Source organism: Cetorhinus maximus, chromosome 24 (assembly GCF_964194155.1).
Source record: "Cetorhinus maximus chromosome 24, sCetMax3.hap1.1, whole genome shotgun sequence".
NCBI lineage: Eukaryota > Metazoa > Chordata > Chondrichthyes > Lamniformes > Cetorhinidae > Cetorhinus > Cetorhinus maximus.
This window is the reverse complement of record NC_135902.1, coordinates 17,695,196-17,714,042: the sequence shown is the minus strand read 5'-3', so window position 1 is coordinate 17,714,042 and position 18,847 is coordinate 17,695,196. Positions and strand designations below refer to the sequence as shown.

Genomic DNA, 18,847 nt, shown 5'->3' with positions numbered 1-18,847 from the left:
GTTTACCGTTACATTTTTTGACCTTGTGTCCTTGAGGGTGTTTTTAATTCGTTTGAACCAAAAGCTTTCCTAATCACCAGCGTTGAATATCTATAGTTTAGAGAGTCATTCAAGTTAAACTAGTTATTGCTCACCATTGACACTCCTCTGAGTTGTAGGTTCAAATCCCACTCCAGAGGCTTGAGCACAAAATCTGGACTGACATCCTAGTGTGATACTGAGGGAGAGCTACATTGTCAGACTTGTCTTTCAGATAAGACATAGAACCAAGACCCTGCCTGCCCTCTTACGGATGTAAAATATCCCATGGCACTATTTCGAATAAGTGCTGGAAAGTTCTCCCTGATGTCTTGACAAATGTTTACCCCTCAACCAATATCACCAAAACAGATTGGACTGGATTTTTTGTGTGGAAGATGTCCACCATCACTGGCGCAACTTCAGGTTATTGGGCGTATAGAGTGGAACTAGGTGAGTTACTCTTGTGAGAGCCAGCATGAACACGATGTGCTGAATGGCCTCCTGTGCTGTAACCATTCTATGATTCTACATGTAGATTACACAAATGTGCTGTGTCCTCCCCCTCCACTCCTCTCACACCCCCAGCCCTAAGCAGGCGATCACTGAATTCAGTGAGAATTTCAACTTTCCCGCCCCCACAATACCATTTGAAACCCCTTAAACAGTTACAACTTGTTCAATCAAGTGTAACTGGATTTTAACTGTGTTATTAACAGATTCTGGGTTAACATTATTTGATTAACAGAAATGATCCAAAAAAATAACTTTATAATTGTGGATTCCTGTTAAAGGATTACATCATTTTTTTCAGCATGTTTTAGCTTCTATCTTTACCCCATTGCTCGATGTAAACATTTTTAAAAGTGACTTCATTTTATAGCATTTGGCTTACTGTTTGTGTATCTGCAAATCCTTCAATGTGAATGGCTGCTTGGATGATATCACTGCTGTTCCATGTATGGACTTACCATAGGACTTAGGAGCATGAGTAGGTCTGTCATGAAACTAACATTTCTTTCATATTTTTCTGGTTTATTGGGTGTAAGTATAGGGTCTGTCTGTGATTTAATTACATTTTGTAGTCAAGCAGACTGCAAGCTTTAAATCATCAAAAGAAGGTAGCTGCTTGACAAGCTAATGGTAAACATGGATGCTGGCTTAACATGTAAGGCGTGAAGGGAATTTGCATTTTTAGATAAATGGGATATTGTGTCCCTGAGTTCCAGTTTCCCCCACAAGAGGAAACATCCTCCTGGTATCTACCCCATTCAGTTCCTTTCAGGATCTTACATGTTTGAATAAGATCACTTCTCAGTCTTCTAAACTCCCAATGGGTATAGACCTTGATGAGCTGAATGGCCTCCTCCTGTGCTGTAATGAATAGATTGCTTTCCCCCCTCCCCCTCCCTGCAGTGGAACTGCCTGTAGCGCATTTTGCAAATGTAAAAAGAGATTGCTTCACATAGGAGTACAATGAAATAATTCTCAGGCCAATTAACACTCACCAGATGCAAGTATCCTGCTGGATGTTAACCCAGAAGTCAGAGCCAGAGCTCCACTCAGGAACTGCCCAGAAGTCAGAGCCAACGCTCCATTCAGGAACTGGAATGGGGATTGAACCCTACACCTGATTCAAGAAATGGAATGCCACCACTGAACTATGCAAAAGGAGGTGATATATGGCTCAAACGAGAGTGGGATCTGGCAATAGGAATGAACAAATCATCTGTAACAAATAAGCTACCCAGCTATAGTCCTTTTGAGTGTGATCCACAAAAGACTACCACAGATTTGTCCAGGTTGTGGTATTCTAGGGTAGTAAAATTGATTAGCCTGTCTCTCATTTGACTTAGCTGAGAGTCTAATGTCCAAATGACCAAATGTAGATTTTAATGGAACTGGACTGAAATTAGACAAATGATGTACCACACATTCAGCACTCACAATCAAGGAAAGGAAAACTGTCCCCACAAAAAGGTGCTGTTATCCACCCAGTTCTGCTTTGAACTGCTACAGTGTCACTGAGTGTGCAAGTATTGAACTTGTTAGCTTGCTGCTTATATCTAATCTAAGCAAGGGCAGAAAGATGATTAAAGATCCTGAAGGGGTTTGATAGGATAGATGCTGAGAGATTGTTTCCGCTGGTAGGGGAATCTAAAACACTGATGCAGTCTCAGGAGAAGGGGTGATCGTTGAGGACTGAGATGAGAAATTACTGCACTCAATGGATTGTGAATCTTCTCTACCTTGTGGATGGTCCATCGATGAATACCTTCAAGGCTGGGATAGACAGAATTTTGGTGCTTCAGGGAATCTAGGGATATGGGGATTGGGCAGGAAAATGGAGTTGAAGACCAAGATCAGACATGATTGTATTGGATGGTAGTGCAGTCTTGATGGGCCATATGGTCTACTCCTATTTCTTGCCTCCTTGCGATGATAACTGGAGTTTTCCATTCCTGAGCTCATTAGCCTGCAATTAAAGTGAATGGGCAGAACATCGCAGGTACCTGACTGCAGGACAAGGATATGCAGGCTGGTCCTTGTATCTTGAATCACATGTAGAAAGAAAGAACTGACATTCACATCACACCTTTCACAGCCTCAGGACATCCTAAAGTGCTTCACAATTAATGAGGTACATTTGAAGTGTAGTTGCAGCTGTAACGTAGGAAATATGGCATCTAATCTGCACAAAGCAAGGTCCCACAAAGACCAATGTAATAATGACTAGTGATGTTGATTGAGGAATAAATATTAGATAGGGCACCATGGAGAACTTCTTTCTTCTTTGAAATGGCACCATGTGGTAAATTACATCCACCTGAAAAGCAGATGGAACCTCGGTTTGGCTTCTCATCTGAAAAACAGTAGACTACTCTCAGTGCTGCACTGGAGTGTCAGCTTAGATTTTGTGTTCAAGCGTCTGGAGTGGGACTTGGCCTCCAACCTTGGCTACCACTGACTCCAGATTGAGGATCACAAAGGGTCAGTTTTACTTGTCATCTTCAGTTTTTGTGTTTAATAAAGTCGACTATTGACCACTTTAAGAAAATCCCCATGTGCAACTTCTGGACCCGAGCATGTCAATGAGATCAACTGGTACCAGAACCAGACTCTGCACTCACCACCATGCTAACTGTACCTTCCAACCTTGCTTGAGAGGAACAGACTCCAGGTCTGATCAGATGTTAAAACAAAGGAGTTCCCACCCACAATTTTAATTTGTCTCTTTGCTTTCCACAGACCCGTCGAGCTGCTGAGTGTTTCCAGAATTTTCAGTTTTGTTTCCGACGTTAAGTCGTACTATTGGAAGAGCAACAGGAATTTCTCTTGCTGTCCTGGCAATATATAATAAATTATCAGCCAACCACTGAGGACAGATTGACTGATTATTTATTTCATAGGTTGTTTCTGGGACCTTAATTAACTTCTATATTTGTAACTACAGTGACCGCACTATGCTTTAGCTGCAATGTGCTTTGGGATGTTCCGGAGTTGTGAAAAGTACTAGCAAATGCAATTTCCCTCTTTAAAGTTCTTCTTTTCAATACATATGAAATAAGAATCTAGTGCCACTGATTCATTTATTTTCATTTTGTATTTATTTTCTTTTCTTTCATTCAATGTATTTAATTTTTGCATTATCAGGATAAATGTAAATATGAGCTTTCCAGTTCACTGCTGCCTTTGTTTAATAAACAAATTTCACTACACATTTCATATTTTTATAGATTCTGCAGTTGATTTTCTACTAGTAATATCTGTGCAATTTTTGCAGAATCGACTGAACTGAAGCAAACGATTGGGAAATTTTATTGTAAGTGAGCAACTTATGTTCCTGTTTTCTGTGATCTTTTGCTTTGATTCAAGATTCGTTCAGCCTGAATCAGGCCCTCCACATAGAACGCGTCATACCCCCAGATAAACAATGTGAAATTCTGCCAATTGCGCTGGGTTCAAATTCTTTCTAGTTGACATGGTTTGTATGTTTTTCATATCAAAAAATGCTTCAGTCACTAAGAAACTGTTTAGTATACACCAATTAAACTATTAAATGGCTCAGTATAATATTTTTATGTCATTTTCAGTGATTTTAAATCAGGTTACTCTCAGATGAAGGACTGGGAACCATGTTTAAAAATGTTTGTTTTCGGTGAAAAACCCATTTCCAGCTGTTTTAATAAAACTGTTGCATTAAGGATTCGGTTGATGTTTCAATGATGAGATCTTGAGACTTGTATGTTGAAACATGAATCATTTATTGTTAATCTTTAACTACGTACAGATCAAAGTTAATGTCATGCATAGTGCTACTGCCATACAGGTAAGCTGCTTCTAGACTGTTCTATCAGTCTATTACCTTCATACCATGGGCATACTATTCTCCAGTCCCACGTTAACCCTTGCTCTGCTGAACACCCTTACATTACAACGACATGCAGGCACACATAGCATCATATGACATCCCCTTTTCTTCTCAAAAGAAAACTTCCCTCCCTCCCAACCGAGAATTACAATACAATCTTTACTTGCTATCCCTGCTCCCCATCTCAAGTCTCTGACTTTATGAATTCAGACAGTCTTGAGGCTTGACAGTTCTTCCACATCTCGTTCTGTCATGTTTGAGGAAGAGTAGTAGTACTCTGTGTTTCTGGTATTTGGTTACCTCAATTTGATTCACTTTTTGCACTCCTTTGGGTTGCATTTCTCTTTATTAACGACTCATCTGCTATTTTTGGACACTGTGGATTTGACCCGTTCCTTCCGAGGGGAATGCGTGCTACATTCATTCCCAGGGTGGACTCAAATTTTCTTACTCTGTGATGTCCGCCATCTTCTTGCTGGACATATATGTTTTGCAAATGGAACCTTCGTTTCCACTTGTTTCACAGTCTCAGCCAAACATTTGTTTGCTGTTTTATTTTCAAATTATTTTGCAAGCTTATGAATCCTTTTATTCAGGTCAGCCTTTTCTTCTTCTAGTGCCTTACGCTTCAGTCTCAGATTTGCATTTTCCGACCTTAGTTCTGTTGTTTTCTTTCTCTGTCTGCAACAGATCTTTGTCTTTCATTGTGTTTCACTGTTAGCCAGGTCTGTTTCCAGTGAAGTCTTGTTTCAGTTCTATAATTGTAATACTCATGGCTTGGAAAGCTTTGTGGCTTTTCCTTTCAATGCCTCCTCTTTATCATTTAACTGCTTCTTCAGCTCTTCAGTCTGTTTCTTGTAGCTTTCACCTTCCTCCTGGAATGCAGAACCATGTCAGAATTGCTGAGTCTTCTTGCCGACTGATTCTTCAGTTTGTTCAGAGTGACGTTAAATTAATTTTGCTAAAAGCAAAACACAGCGGATGCCCGAAATCTGAAACAAAAACAGAAAATGCTGGAAAAACTCAGCAGGTCCAACAGCATCTGTGGAGAGAAAAATAGAGTTAACGTTTTGAGTCCATATGATTCTTTAGAGCTAAAGAGAAGTAAAAATGTGATGAATGTGTTTTTCTCTCCAAAGATACTGTTAGACCTGCTGAGTTTTTCCAGCATTTTCTGTTTTTGTTTGTGTTAAATTAATTTTGCTTCTCTTCGTAACTTTCCAGAGAAATAAACCTTGGCCTGAGGGATTCTTCTTGTGTATGAAGGTCTTTAAACAGGTTTCCCTTTTCCTTGCAAAGCTTGCTTACTTCATCTTGAGTTTCCTTGTAATTCTGTACAGTCTCCTTGAGTTTTTTCTGCTGTTCTTCCATTCTGTTGTTTAAAGCAACCTTCATTTCATCTTGTTGCTGAATGGTTATGCATTCCTTTTGCAGTTGATCTTGAAGGACAATCAGTTCTTTCAACTGTTTATTTTCTTGTTGACCTCTTGCCAACTTAATCTGGGCTTCAGTGCATCATTTTGTTGCTACTGATAGTTCCAAAGCAGCTTTTTCTGAAGTGATATTCAATGTCGTTTTTAGTTCCTCATGTTTTTCCATGGCTACATATCGATTCTTCAAGGAGCCTTCTTCACGCAACTTCTTTGCGTGCCTTTTGCTGTTTTGCCTCGCTGTACATCTGGTTGAGTTTTCTCAACTCCCGCTTTGATTTGCCAGCGGTGGAATTGAGGGTCATTATTTCCTCCAGATACTTTTGTGTAATCTCTGAGATTTGTGTGTTCAGATCTCGATCATTGAAGACTTCGGTTTGTCGTGCATTTTCAAAGGTATATACTCAGCTTGAATCTTGTGCTTCAAATCTTCAGTTCTGTTGCAAACATTTTCCTGTAGAACAGCTTCATTTTATTTTTGCATGTTTTGCGTCTCAGCCATTTCTTTCTTCTGCACCAATCTCTTTGGCTTGTGCATTTCTTTACGCTGACATGGTTGGCACCCAACTTGTGGTTTACTTGAATATTGTCCATCTCACTCTGGGGTCTTTTGTTTCCCTCTCTCTGGGGTCTCTTGTTTCCCTCGACACTTTATTGGGGGTGTGGGAGACCTCCTTCGAGGGTCTGCGCTCTCCACAACTTGGTGTTTAAAATATCTGTAAAAGCTTTTTAATATCTCAACAAATGATATCAAATATTGATCTATACGTCGGCTTCACCAACAAACGAACCAACCAGGAATAAAAACTTTTCAATTTGTACTTCTTCCGATTCCTTATTTGTAATTCTCATGTAAACTAAAAATTGTCTTCTCCAAGACTCCCATTTTTTGGTCTGGTTTAGCCATTTCCTTATCCAAAATGCGTCTGGCTCTTCTAATTTTTTCTCTCTTGAAATTACTGCTTTAAATGTCATTGACCCTTTATGGCTATCTGTGCAGTATCCATATTTTTTTCACTCAGGCTAGAAACCAATGTGGTCTGTTAGGCTGCCCAAATGCATTGGTTTATGGACAACTTTATGTTTGTGATTTTGAAAATGAATTATATATATATATAGCACCTGTAACATAAAACTTCCCTAAGCGCTTCACAGGAGCATCTTAAAACAAAACAAGACACCAAAACATATAAGGAGACATTTGGTCAGATGACCAGAAGCTTGGTCAAAGAGGTAGGTTTTAAGGAGTGTTTTAAAGGAGCAAAGTGAGGTAGAGAGATAGAGAGGGAATTACAAAGTTTGGGGCCTATGCAACTGAAAGCCAGCAATGGTGGAGCAATTAAAATTGGGAATGCTCAAGCTGCCAGAATTAGATGAGTGCGTATATCTTGGAGGGTTGTGGTGCTGGAGGAGATTACAGAGATGGGGAGGGGTGAAGTCATGGAGGGATTTGAAAACAAGAATGAGAGTTTTAAAGTAAAGATGTTGCTTGACCAGGAGCCAAGTAAGTCAGCGAGCACAGGAGTGGTAGGTAACTGGACTTGGCGCAAATTGAGACATGGACAGCAGAGTGTTGGATGACCTCAAGTTTACGGAGGGTAGAATGTGGGAGGCCAGCCAGGATTGCATTGGAATAGTCAGACCTAGAGGTAACAAAGGCATGAATGATGGTAAGAACAGCAGATAGCGAAGCAGGGATGAAGCCAGGCAATGCTATGGACATAGAGATAGACAGTCTTAGTTTTGGCACAAATATGAGGTTGGAAGCACATCTCAAGATCAAATGTGACACCAAGGTTTCAAACAGACTGGCTTAATCTCAGACTGTTGCCAGGGAGAGGGATGGAGTAAGTAGCTAGGGAACAAAGTTTGAACTGGGGACCAAAAACAATGGCTTCAGTTTTCCCAATATTTAATCGGAGGAAGTTTCTGCTCATCCAGTACTGGATGTCAGATAAGCAGTCTGATAATTTAGCAGCAGTGGAGGAATGGAGAGAGCTGGTGATGATGTGGAGCTGGGTGTTATCAGTGTATGTGTGAAAACTAACACTGTTTTTGGATGATATCACTGAGGGACAGCATGTAGGTGAGAAATTAAGGTCAAGGATAGATCCTTGAGGGACACCAGAGGTAATTATGCAGGAGCAGGAAGAGAAGCCAATGCAAGTGATACTCTGGTTATGATTGAATGGATAAGAATGAAACCACCTGAGAGCAGTCCCACCCAGCTGGATGACAGTGGGGAAGGGTTGGAGGATGATGCTATGGTCAACTGTGTCAAAGGCGGAAGACAGGCTGAGAAGGGCAAGGGGGGAAAGTTTACCTTTGTCAGTGTCATATAGGACATCATTTGGGCCTTTGACAAGAGCCATTTCCGGACCTCGGTAGGGACGGAAACCTGATTGGAGAGATTCAAACATGGATTCCGGAGAAGATGAGCATGGATTTGGGAGGTGACAACATATTCAAGGGCTTTGGAGAGGAAAGGGAAGTTGCAAATGAGTAGTAGTTTGCAAGGATGGTTGGGTCAAGGGTTGTTGTTTTTTCAGGCGAGGGATGATGATGGCCGATTTAAAAAAGAGAGACAACACATGAAGAGAGAAAACCGTTAACAGTATTGGCTAACTTAGGTGATCAGTAGTTTAGTGGGAATAGGATTGAGTGAAGTAGGTCTCACAGATAAGATGAGCTCGGAAGAGCATGAGGCAAGATAGGAGCGAAACCAGAGAAAGATGCAAATTCAGGGTTAGTGCAAAGGGGAAACTTTAGAAGGTGTGTGTCCTGGTGCGCTAGTGGAAGGAAGGGACACGGCAGAGGCAGTTGATCAAATGCTCTCGAATTTAGTGAGAAATAGGTCCATGAGCTCCTTGCAATTGTTGGAGGTGAGGTTGGAGGAAATAGCGGAGAGGGGTTTAAGAAAATGGTTTGTAGCATAGAAAAGAAGCCGAGGTTTGTCTTTGCATTCCAGGATGATCCTGGAATAGAGAGTTGTTCTAGCAGATGACAACTGGGCCTGATAATGCTTTATGTGGTTCAACCAGTCCTGGTGATGGATAGCTAAACCAGTTGTCCTCCACATCCTTTCAAGTTGTGTTCCTTGGACTTAAGGGAGTGGAGGTGAGAACCGTACCAGAGGAATGGTCAGGGTGAGAGAGAGAGAGAGTGAGAGAGTGAGAGAGAGCAAGTAATGATTTCATTGAGACTAGGGCATCAAAGGTGGAAATGGTACGGTTGAGCAAATCAATAGCTGCAGAAACATTGTGGCATATTTTTTGAGCTCTGACCTAATATGTCCTTATGTGGCCCGGTGTTATATTTTGTTTTATAATGCTCTTGAGAAGCCGCTTTGGACATTTCATTATGTTGAAGGCACTGTATAAATATAAATTGCTGTTAGTAGTAACCAATCAAGTTGTTTACATACATTTGATCGGATAGATACAGAGAAACTGGAAGTGCAGATCTGCCTCCCATGTATGCTGCTAAAACTGAGACATTATAACTGTCAGGGAAGATTGAATGGACTGCCTTTTTCTCTAGAAAAGAGAAAGCTGAGGTGTGACCTAATGGAGTTCTTTCAGGTTATGAAAGGTTTGATAGATTGAATGAGAGAATGCTGGGGCTTGGTGGGGGGTGGAGGAGGTGTAGATCTGAAAACTAGGGGTCATTACAAAAAGATTACTTAGGCACAGAGACAGACCATTCGGCCTAATCAGTCCATGCCGATGTTTATGCTCCACTCGAGCTGCCTGCCATCTTTTCCCATCTAAATCTACCATTTTAATCATCTATTCCCTTCTTCTGTCTAGCTTCTCCCTTTGGTAGAAAGCTAGTATGCAGATACAGCAGGTTATAAGGAAGGCAAATGGAATTTTGGCAGTTATTGCTATAAATATAGGGAACTGTTGTTGCAACTGTTCAAGGCATTGGTGAGACCACACCTGGAGTACTGTGCACAATTTTGGTCCCCTTACTTGAGGAAGGATGTAGTTGCATTGGAGGCGGTTCAGAGGAGGTTCACTAGATTGATTCCAGAGATGCGGGGTTTGTTGTATGAGGAGAGATTGAGCAGTTTAGGCCCATACTCACTAGAGTTTAGAAGGATGAGAGGAGATCTAATTGAGGCATATAAGATGCTAAAGGGGATAGACAAGGTTGACATGGAGCGGATGTTTCCCCTCGTGGGGCATTCTAGAAAGAGAGGCCATAGTTTTAGGCTAAAGGCTAGCAGAGATGAGGAGGAATTACTTTTCCTAAAGGGTTGTGAGTCTGGAATTCACTCCCTCAAGAGTGCAGTGGATGCCGGGATGCTGAATAAATTTAAGGAGGAGATAGACAGATTTTTAATTAGTAATGGGTTGAAAGGTTATGGGGAGAGGGTGGGAAATTGGAGTTGAGGCCGAAATGAGATCAGCCATCATCGTATTGAATGGCGGGGCAGGCTTGAGGGGCTGAATTGCTTAATCCTGCTCCTAGTTCTTATGCTTATGTTCTTAGTGTGTCCATATTCTCGCCACTCTTTAGGTGAAGAAGTTTCTTCTGAATTCCCTATTGGATTTCTTAGTGATTATCTTTTATTGATGCTCTCTAGTTACCTTTTTCCTCACAAGAGGAAACATTCTGTCTGTAACATAAATATAAGATTCCATTCCATTCTATGAGTGCTTTGCCCGAAGGCAGATTCTTGACTAATTTTCTGCTGATGCTTCACCCTGAGCCATGTGTCTTGGCAGTTTTTGTCAGTATTAGTTTGCCATTGTTTTCCATTCTAGGGGCAGGGCGGGGAGCCAGGACCCAAGTCTACTTAAGCCAGAACGGGAACCAAACCCGCGTTGTTGGCATTATTCTGAACTACACACTGGCCGACCGAGCTAACCAACCCCAAATATAGGGCAAAAACAGGAAAGTGCCATAAAAACTCAGCAGGTCTAGCAGCATCTATGGAGAGAGAAAGAGAGTTAACATTTCGAGTCCAATATGACTCCTTTCTTTCAAAGGGTCATATTGGACACAACATGTTAACTTTCTTTCTCTCTCCACAGATGCTGGCAGACCAGCTAAGTTTTTCTTGCACTTTCTGATTTTATTTCAGATCCCCAGCATCCACAGTATTTTGCTTTTATTTGACCCAAATGTAGGATAGTCACTGTTAGATTCAGCAGAGAATTCAAAAGGATCCCCTTCACCCAGAGAATGATGAGAATGGGGGACTTGCTACCAAAAAGTGTTGTTTTGAATATCGTCTTCCGGCCGCTAGAGGCGCGGTAGCAGGCGCCACCTCCCTGATTCTGGCAATGCTGCAATACCTGGGCTGCGGGAGCGGTTTATCCTTCTCCCTTCGCCGGGTGGCTGCTTCATCCTGGACTGCTGCGGCGAGCAGGCCGAGGGGCTTGACAGCGGTGGTTGCACAACGAAGGTAAAGTGAGGGAGAGTCAAAGCTCCCACCGAGAGGAGGCTCCCTTAAAGGGGCGGGCGGCAGGGTTTTATTTCGAACAGACGGACTTTGCACCACCGTTGGTTGGGATTCGCGCTGCCTGACGGGAATTGTAGTCCCTCGCTTCCGCTGCCAGTGGGAATTGCGGACGGGAGCAGGGAGGAGGACTGCAACTCCCGGCGAGCCTTGCGCTAGGGTCACGCGCCTTTGTTTACTCACACTGCAGAGCTGACAGGTGGGTTTGATGCAGCATTTCCTCTTGAGCAGAGGGGGCTGAGAAGGTATTTTATCAATAGTCTTGCTTTATTTACTTTTAAGTTAAAACTTTTCGATCTATAAAAGATGGTTATGAGTCCCCTGATTTGTAATGTTAGTTCCTTTGAAGCTTTATAACTTTAGTCAGTTTATGAGTTAGAAGTCAGTGGGTGATTATTGTTTGTACTCCTTCCAAAAGGGGGCATTTCTCAGATGAATCTCATTTTGTTTGATATTAAGGGAATTTTTCTAATTGGTAATAAATACGAAAGAAGTTAATGCAGTCCAATGAAACTCTGATTTATTTTGATTGGTGTCTGTTAGGGTGAATATTAAATATTAGACACTTCCTCCTACCTCTCCCTGGACCATGACCCCACCACAGAACATCAAGCCATTGTTTCCAGGACTGTCACTGACCTCATCTCCTCTGGAGATCTTCCTCCCAAAGCTTCCAACTTGATTGTCGCCCAACCTCGGATGGCCCGCTTCTACCTCCTACCCAAAATCCACAAACAGAACTGTCCTGGCAGACCGATCGTGTCAGCCTGTTCCTGCCCCACGGAACTCATTTCTCGTTATCTTGACTCCCTTCTCTCTCCCCTTGTCCAGTCCCTTCCCACCTACATCCGTGATTCCTCTGACACCTTACGTCACATCAACAATTTCCAGTTCCCTGGCCCCAACCGCTTCCTCTTCACCATGGAAGTCCAATCCCTCTACACCTCCATCCCCCACCAGGATGGTCTGAGGGCCCTTAGCTTCTTCCTTGAACAGAGGCCCCAACAATCCCCATCCACCACTACTCTCCTCTGTCTGGCTGAACTTGTTCTCACACTGAACAATTTCTCCTTTAACTCCTGTCACTTCCTCCAAATAAAAGGTGTGGCTATGGGTACCCGCATGGGCCCCAGCTATGCCTGTCTCTTTATGGGGTATGTGGAACATTCCTTGTTCCAGTCCTACTCCGGCCCCCTCCCACAACTCTTTCTCCGGTACATCGATGATTACTTCGGTGCTGCTTCATGCTCTCGTCGGGACCTGGAAAAACGTATTAATTTTGCTTCCAATCTCCACCCCTCCATCATTTTCACATGGTCCATCTCTGACACTTCTCTTCCCTTCCTTGACCTCTCTGTCTCAATTTCTGATGATAGACTGTCCACCAATATCCATTACAAGCCTACCGACTCCCACAGCTACCTCGACTACAGCTCCTCACATCCCGCTTCCTGTAAGGACTCCATCCCATTCTCTCAGTTCCTTCGCCTCCGTCGCATCTGTTCTGATGACGCTACCTTCAAAAACAGCTCCTCTGACATGTCCTCCTTCTTCCTTAACCGAGGTTTTCCATCCACGGTCGTTGACAGGGCCCTCAACCGTGTCCGGCCCATATCCCGCGCATCCTCCCTCACGCCTTCTCCTCCTTCCCAGAAACACGATAGGGTCCCCCTTGTCCTCACTTATCACCCCACCAGCCTCCGCATTCAAAGGATCATCCTCCGCCATTTCCGCCAACTCCAGCATGATGCCACCACCAAACACATCTTCCCTTCACCCCCCTTGACGGCATTCCGTAGGGATCGTTCCCTCCGGGACACCCTGGTCCACTCCTCCATCACCCCCTACTCCTCAACCCCCACCTATGGCACCTCCCCATGCCCACGCAGAAGATGCAACACCTGCTCCTTCACTTCCTCTCTCCTCACCGTCCAAGGGCCGAAACACTCCTTTCAAGTGAAGCAGCATTTCACTTGCATTTCCCCTAACTTAGTCTACTGCATTCGTTGCTCCCAATGCGGTCTCCTCTACATTGGAGAGACCAAACGCAAACTGGGCGACCGCTTTGCAGAACACCTGCGGTCTGTCCGCAAGGAAGACCCAAACCTCCCTGTCGCTTGCCATTTTAACACTCCACCCTGTTCTCTTGCCCACATGTCTGTCCTTGGCTTGCTGCATTGTTCCAGTGAAGCCCAACGCAAACTGGAGGAACAGCACCTCATCTTCTGACTAGGCACTTTACAGCCTTCCGGGACGAATATTGAATTCAACAACTTTAGATCTTAAACTCCCCCTCCCCCCATCCCCACCCCGTTTCTCCCCCCTCCCTTTTTTTTCAATAATTTATATAAATTCTTGTTTTCCCACTTATTTCCATTATTTTTAAATCTAAAACTAAAACTTTGTTAGTCTTTCCACCCCACCCCCACTAGAGCTGTACCTTGAGTGTCCTGTCTTCCATTCTTAATTAGCACTTTTCTTAGACAATATCGCCACCTTCAACACCTCTTTGATCCTTTTCTCTGTGACATCTTTTGATTATCTGCTCCTATCACTGCTTGCTTATCTCCATAATCACCACACCCTCAACTTCTCTCTCCCCCCGCCCCCTCCACCTTAAACCAGCTTATATTTCACCTTTCTCCTAACTATGCTTCAGTTCTGCCGAAGGGTCGTGAAGACTCGAAACGTTAACTGATTTCTTCTCCACCAATGCTGCCAGACCTGCTGAGTTTTTCCAGGTAATTCTGTTTTTGTTTTGGATTTCCAGCATCTGCAGTAGCTTTTAGCTTTTTGTTTTTATATTTATGAATATTAAATAATGTATTTGTGCAGGTTATTGTGTATACACATTAACTTTTCCAAACCTGGAGCACTGAATAAAGCCTTTCTAGCCAGGACACTGCTTGGCAGGGATGTTCTAGAATAATATTTTTCCTACAGGTCATGTAACGGGTAGAATCATAGAATCGTTACAGCCATTTGGCCCATCATGTCCATGCTGGCTTTGCTAAGGAGCAGTTCACATATTCAGCTCCCCTGCCCTCTCCCCACATCACTGCACATTCCTCCCTGTCCGATATTCAGAAAATTCAGAAAAAGGCCAGTCTGCCCACCATGTCTGTGCTGGCTGAAAAACGAGCCACCCAGCCTAATCCCATTTTCCAGCACTTGGTCCGTAGTCCTGGAGGTTACAGGACTTCAGTGCAGATTCAGACACCTTTTAAAATGAGTTGAGGGTTTCTGCCTCTACCACCCTTTCAGGCAGTGAGTTCGAGACCCCTGCCTCCCGCTAGCTGGAAAAAACCTTTCCTTTTCTCCCCTCTAATCCTTCTCTCAGTCACCTTAAGTCTGTACTCCCTAGTCACTGACCTCTCTGCTAAGGGAAACAGGTCCTTCCCATCCACACTATCCAGGCCCCTCACAACCTTGTACACCTCAATCAAATCTCCCCTCAGCCTCCTCTTTTCCAAGGAAAACAACCTCAACCTAGCCAATCTTTCTTCACAGTGCAATTTTACAGTCCTGGCAACATCCTCGTAAATCTCTGTAAATCATCTCCAGTGCAATTATATCCTTTCTGTAATGAGGTGACCAGAACTGCATGCAGCACTCAAGTTGTGACCTAACTTAGTGTTTTATATAGCTCCAGCATAACCTCCCTGCTCTTATATTCTATTCTTCGACTAATAAAGGTAAGTATTCCATATGCCTTTTCAACCACCTTTTCAACTTGCCTTGCTACCTTCAGGGATCTGTGGATGTGCTCTGCAAGGTCCCTCACTTCTTGTACACCTCTCAGCATCCTCCCATATGTTGTGTATTCCTTTGCCTTGTTTGACCTTCCCAAGTGCACCATCTCACACTTCTCCAGGTTGAATACCATTTACCACTTTAATGCCCACCTGACCAATCCATTGATGTCTTCCTGTAGTCCATAGCTTCCCTCCTCACTATCAACCACGTGGCCAATTTTTGTGACACCTCAACTAGAAGTTGATATTGTTCAAGTGGGGGAGGCAGAATTGTGTTTAAAGCTTTGAGACAGCTACCTGGCGTTTCAAACTCTGCTTGTTTTATGGAATTGGAAAAGCATTAGTTTTTCCTAGGAACTTGATCGTTTAGGGGACTATGTTGCAGCAATGCTAGAAATGTTATGTTCAGAAGCACCAACTAACGGCGGGATAAACTTTAAAAGTGTATTCATTCACGGAATATAGGGATCAGTGACAAGGCCAGCATTTATTGCCCATCCCTATTTGCCCTTGAGAAGGCACTGGTGTGCTGACATCTTGAACCACTGTGGACCATGTGGTGAAGGTGCTCTCACAGTACTGTTGGGGAGGGAGTTTGAGGATTTTGATTCAACGATGCAGAAGGAACGCCATTATATTTCCAAGTCAGGATGGCATATAGCTTGGAGAAGATCTTGTAGGATCCCATGCACATGCTGCCCTTGTCTTTCTAAGTGATAGAGGTCATGGCTTTGGAAGGTGCAGTTGAAGGAGCATTATTGAATTGCTGCAGTGCATCTTGTGTATAGTACTTACTGTTGCCACTGTACATCGGTGATGGAGGGAGTGAATATTTAATGTGGTGGAGAGGGTACAAATCAAGAGGCTGCTTTGTCCTGGATGCATTGGGTTTCTTTAGTGTTGTTGCACCTGCAGTCATCCAGGTAAATGGAGAGTATTCATTTGTGCTCCTGACTTTTACCTTGTGGGACTTGGAGAGGCTTTGGGAGGTCAGGAGGTGATTTACTCGCTGCACTATACTCAGCCTCTGATGTGCTCTTGTAGCCACAGTAATTCTGATCACTGGTGACCTGAGGCTGCTGATGGTGAAGAACTTGACAATGGTAATGCTATTGAATGTGATTGGAACGTGGCTAGATTCTGTCATAAGACCATAAGACATAGGAGCAGAAATTAGGCCATTCGGCCCATCGAGTCTGCTCCGCCATTCAATCATGGCTGATAAGTTTCTCAACCCCATTCTCCCGCCTTCTCCCCGTAACCTTTGATCCCCTTACCAATCAAGAACCTATCTATCTCGGTCTTAAATACACTCAATGACCTGGCCTCCACAGCCTTCTGTGGCAATGAATTCCATAGATTCACCACTCTCTGGCTAAAGAAGTTTCTCCTCATCTCTGTTCTAAAAGGTCTTACCTTTACTCTGAGGCTGTGCCCTCGGGTTCTAGTCTCTCCTACTAACGGAAACATCTTCCCCACGTCCACTCTATCCAGGCCTTTCAGTATTCTGTAAGTTTCAATCAGATCCCCCCTCATCCTTCTAAACTCCATCAAGTATAGACCCAGAGTCCTCAAACGTTCCTCATATGTTAAGCCTTTCATTCCTGGGATCGTTCTCGTGAACCTCCTCAGGACCCTCCCCAGGGCCAGCACATCCTTCCTGAGATACGGGGCCCAAAATTGCTCACAATATTCTAAATGTGGTCTGACCAGAGCCTTATAAACCCTCAGCAGCACATCCCTGTTTTTATATTCTAGTCCAACATTACATTTGCCTTCCTAACTACCGACTCAACCTGCAAGTTAACCTTAAGAGAATCCTGGACTAGGACTCCCAAGTCCCTTTGCACTCTAGATTTCTGAATTCTCTCCCCATTTAGAAAATAGTCTATGCCTCTATTCTTCCTATAAAGTGCGTGACCTCACACTTCCCCATGTTGTATTCCATCTGCCACTTCTTTGCCCATTCTCCTAACCTGTCTAAATCCTTCTGCAGCCTCCCCGCCTCCTCAATACTACCTGTCCCTCCACCTATCTTTGTATCATCTGCAAACGTAGCCAGAATACCCTCAGTTCCTTCATCTAGATCATTAATGTATAAAGTGAAAAGTTGTGGTCCCAACACTGACCCCTGCGAAACTCCACTAGTCACCGGCCGCCATCCTGAGAAGACCCTTATCCCCACTCTCTGCCTCCTGCCAGATAGCCAATATTCTATCCGTGCTAGTACCTTGCCTCTAACACCATGGGCTCTTATCTTACTGAGCAGCCTCCTGTGCGGCACCTTGTCAAAGGCCTCCTGGAAGTCCAAGTAGATAACATCCATTGGCTGTCCTTTGTCTAACCTACTCGTTACCTCCTCAAAGAATTCTAACAGATTTGTCAGGCATGACCTCCCCTTGATGAAACCATGCTGACTTTGCCCTATTTTACCATGCACTTCCAAGTATTCTGAAATCTCATCCTTAATAATGGACTCTAAAATCTTACCAACGACCAAGGTCAGGCTAATCGGCCTGTAATTTCCCGTCTTTTGCCTCACTCCCTTCTTAAACAGTGGGGTTACATTAACGATTTTCCAGTCCTCCGGGACCCTCCCTGACTCGAGTGATTCCTGAAAGATCACCACTAACGCCTCCACTATCTCTTCAGCTATCTCCTTCAGAACTCTGGGGTGTAATCCATCTGGTCCAGGTGATTTATCCACCTTCAGACCTTTCAGTTTTCCTAGCACCTTCTCCTTGGTAATAGCCACCATACTCAACTCTGCCCCCTGACTCTCTTGAACTTTGGGGATGTTACTCGTGTCTTCCACCGTGAAGACTGACGCAAAGTACCTATTCAGTTCCTCCACCATTTCTTTGTTCCCCACTACTACTTCTCCAGCGTCATTTTCCAGGAGCCCAATGTCCACTTTTGCCTCTCTCTTACCCTTTATATATCTAAAAAACTCTTGCAATATTCTTTTATATTACTGGCTAGTTTACCCTCATATTTAATCTTCTCCCTCCTTATTTCTTTTTTAGTTGTCCTCTGTTGGTCTTTGTAGGCTTCCCAGTCCCCTGGTTTCCCACTGCTCTTCGCCACATTGTATGCTTTCTCTTTAGCTTTTATGCTGTCCCTGACTTCCCTTGTCAGCCATGGTTGCCTCGTCCTCCCTTTAGTATGCTTCTTCTTCCTAGGGATGAATTTTTGGTATATTTCCCAAATTACTCCCAGAAACTCCTGCCATTGCTGTTCCACTGTCTTTCCTGCTAGGCTCATCTCCCAGTCAATTCTGGCCAGCTCCTCCCTCATGCCTCTGTAGTTGCCTTTATTCAACTGTAATACCGTTACATCTGATTCCAGCTTTTTCCTCTCAAATTGCAGAGTAAATTCTATCATATTATGGTCACTTCCTCCTAAGGGTTCCTTCACCTTAAGCTCCCTTATCAAATCTGCCTCATTACACATCACTAAACCTAGAATTGCCTGTTCCCTAGTGGGCTCCACCACAAACTGCTCCAAAAAGCCATCTTGTAGACATTCCACAAATTCCTTTTCTTGGGATCCACTACCAACCTGATTTTCCATGTTGGGATGGTAATTGTTTTTTGGCACTTATTTGTGATTCTGGGGATTTCCAGCTTGTTAAGGGTCTGACCAGGCCTTTCCCTCCTCAGAAACAGTCATTCGGAGAGATTTACTAATTCACTTGAGGGGTTAAATGTTTTTGCCAGGGAGGTCAGTGTGTCCTCAGCATATGGCTTGCAGCTCTTGCATACACACTGACCCTTGCACAGTAAAGATATTTCCACGTCCA

The 18,847-nt window shown here is 43.6% G+C and overlaps 1 protein-coding gene across 2 annotated transcripts in view; it reads left to right on the top strand.

Moving 5' to 3' along the window:
* Positions 1-11,104: 11,104 nt before the first annotated feature.
* The window catches only part of spata20 (spermatogenesis associated 20), a 382,219-nt gene continuing 374,476 nt past the window's right edge, over positions 11,105-18,847 (top strand). Inside the window, exon 1 of one of the 2 annotated variants that reach the window (XM_078570778.1) lies at positions 11,105-11,236. In XM_078570778.1, coding sequence (XP_078426904.1) covers positions 11,115-11,236 — 122 coding nt within the window. In that variant the 5' untranslated portion in view covers positions 11,105-11,114. Of the gene's footprint in view, positions 11,237-11,460; positions 11,536-18,847 lie in introns of those variants that run through there. The other variant, XM_078570779.1, reaches the window with a different exon arrangement.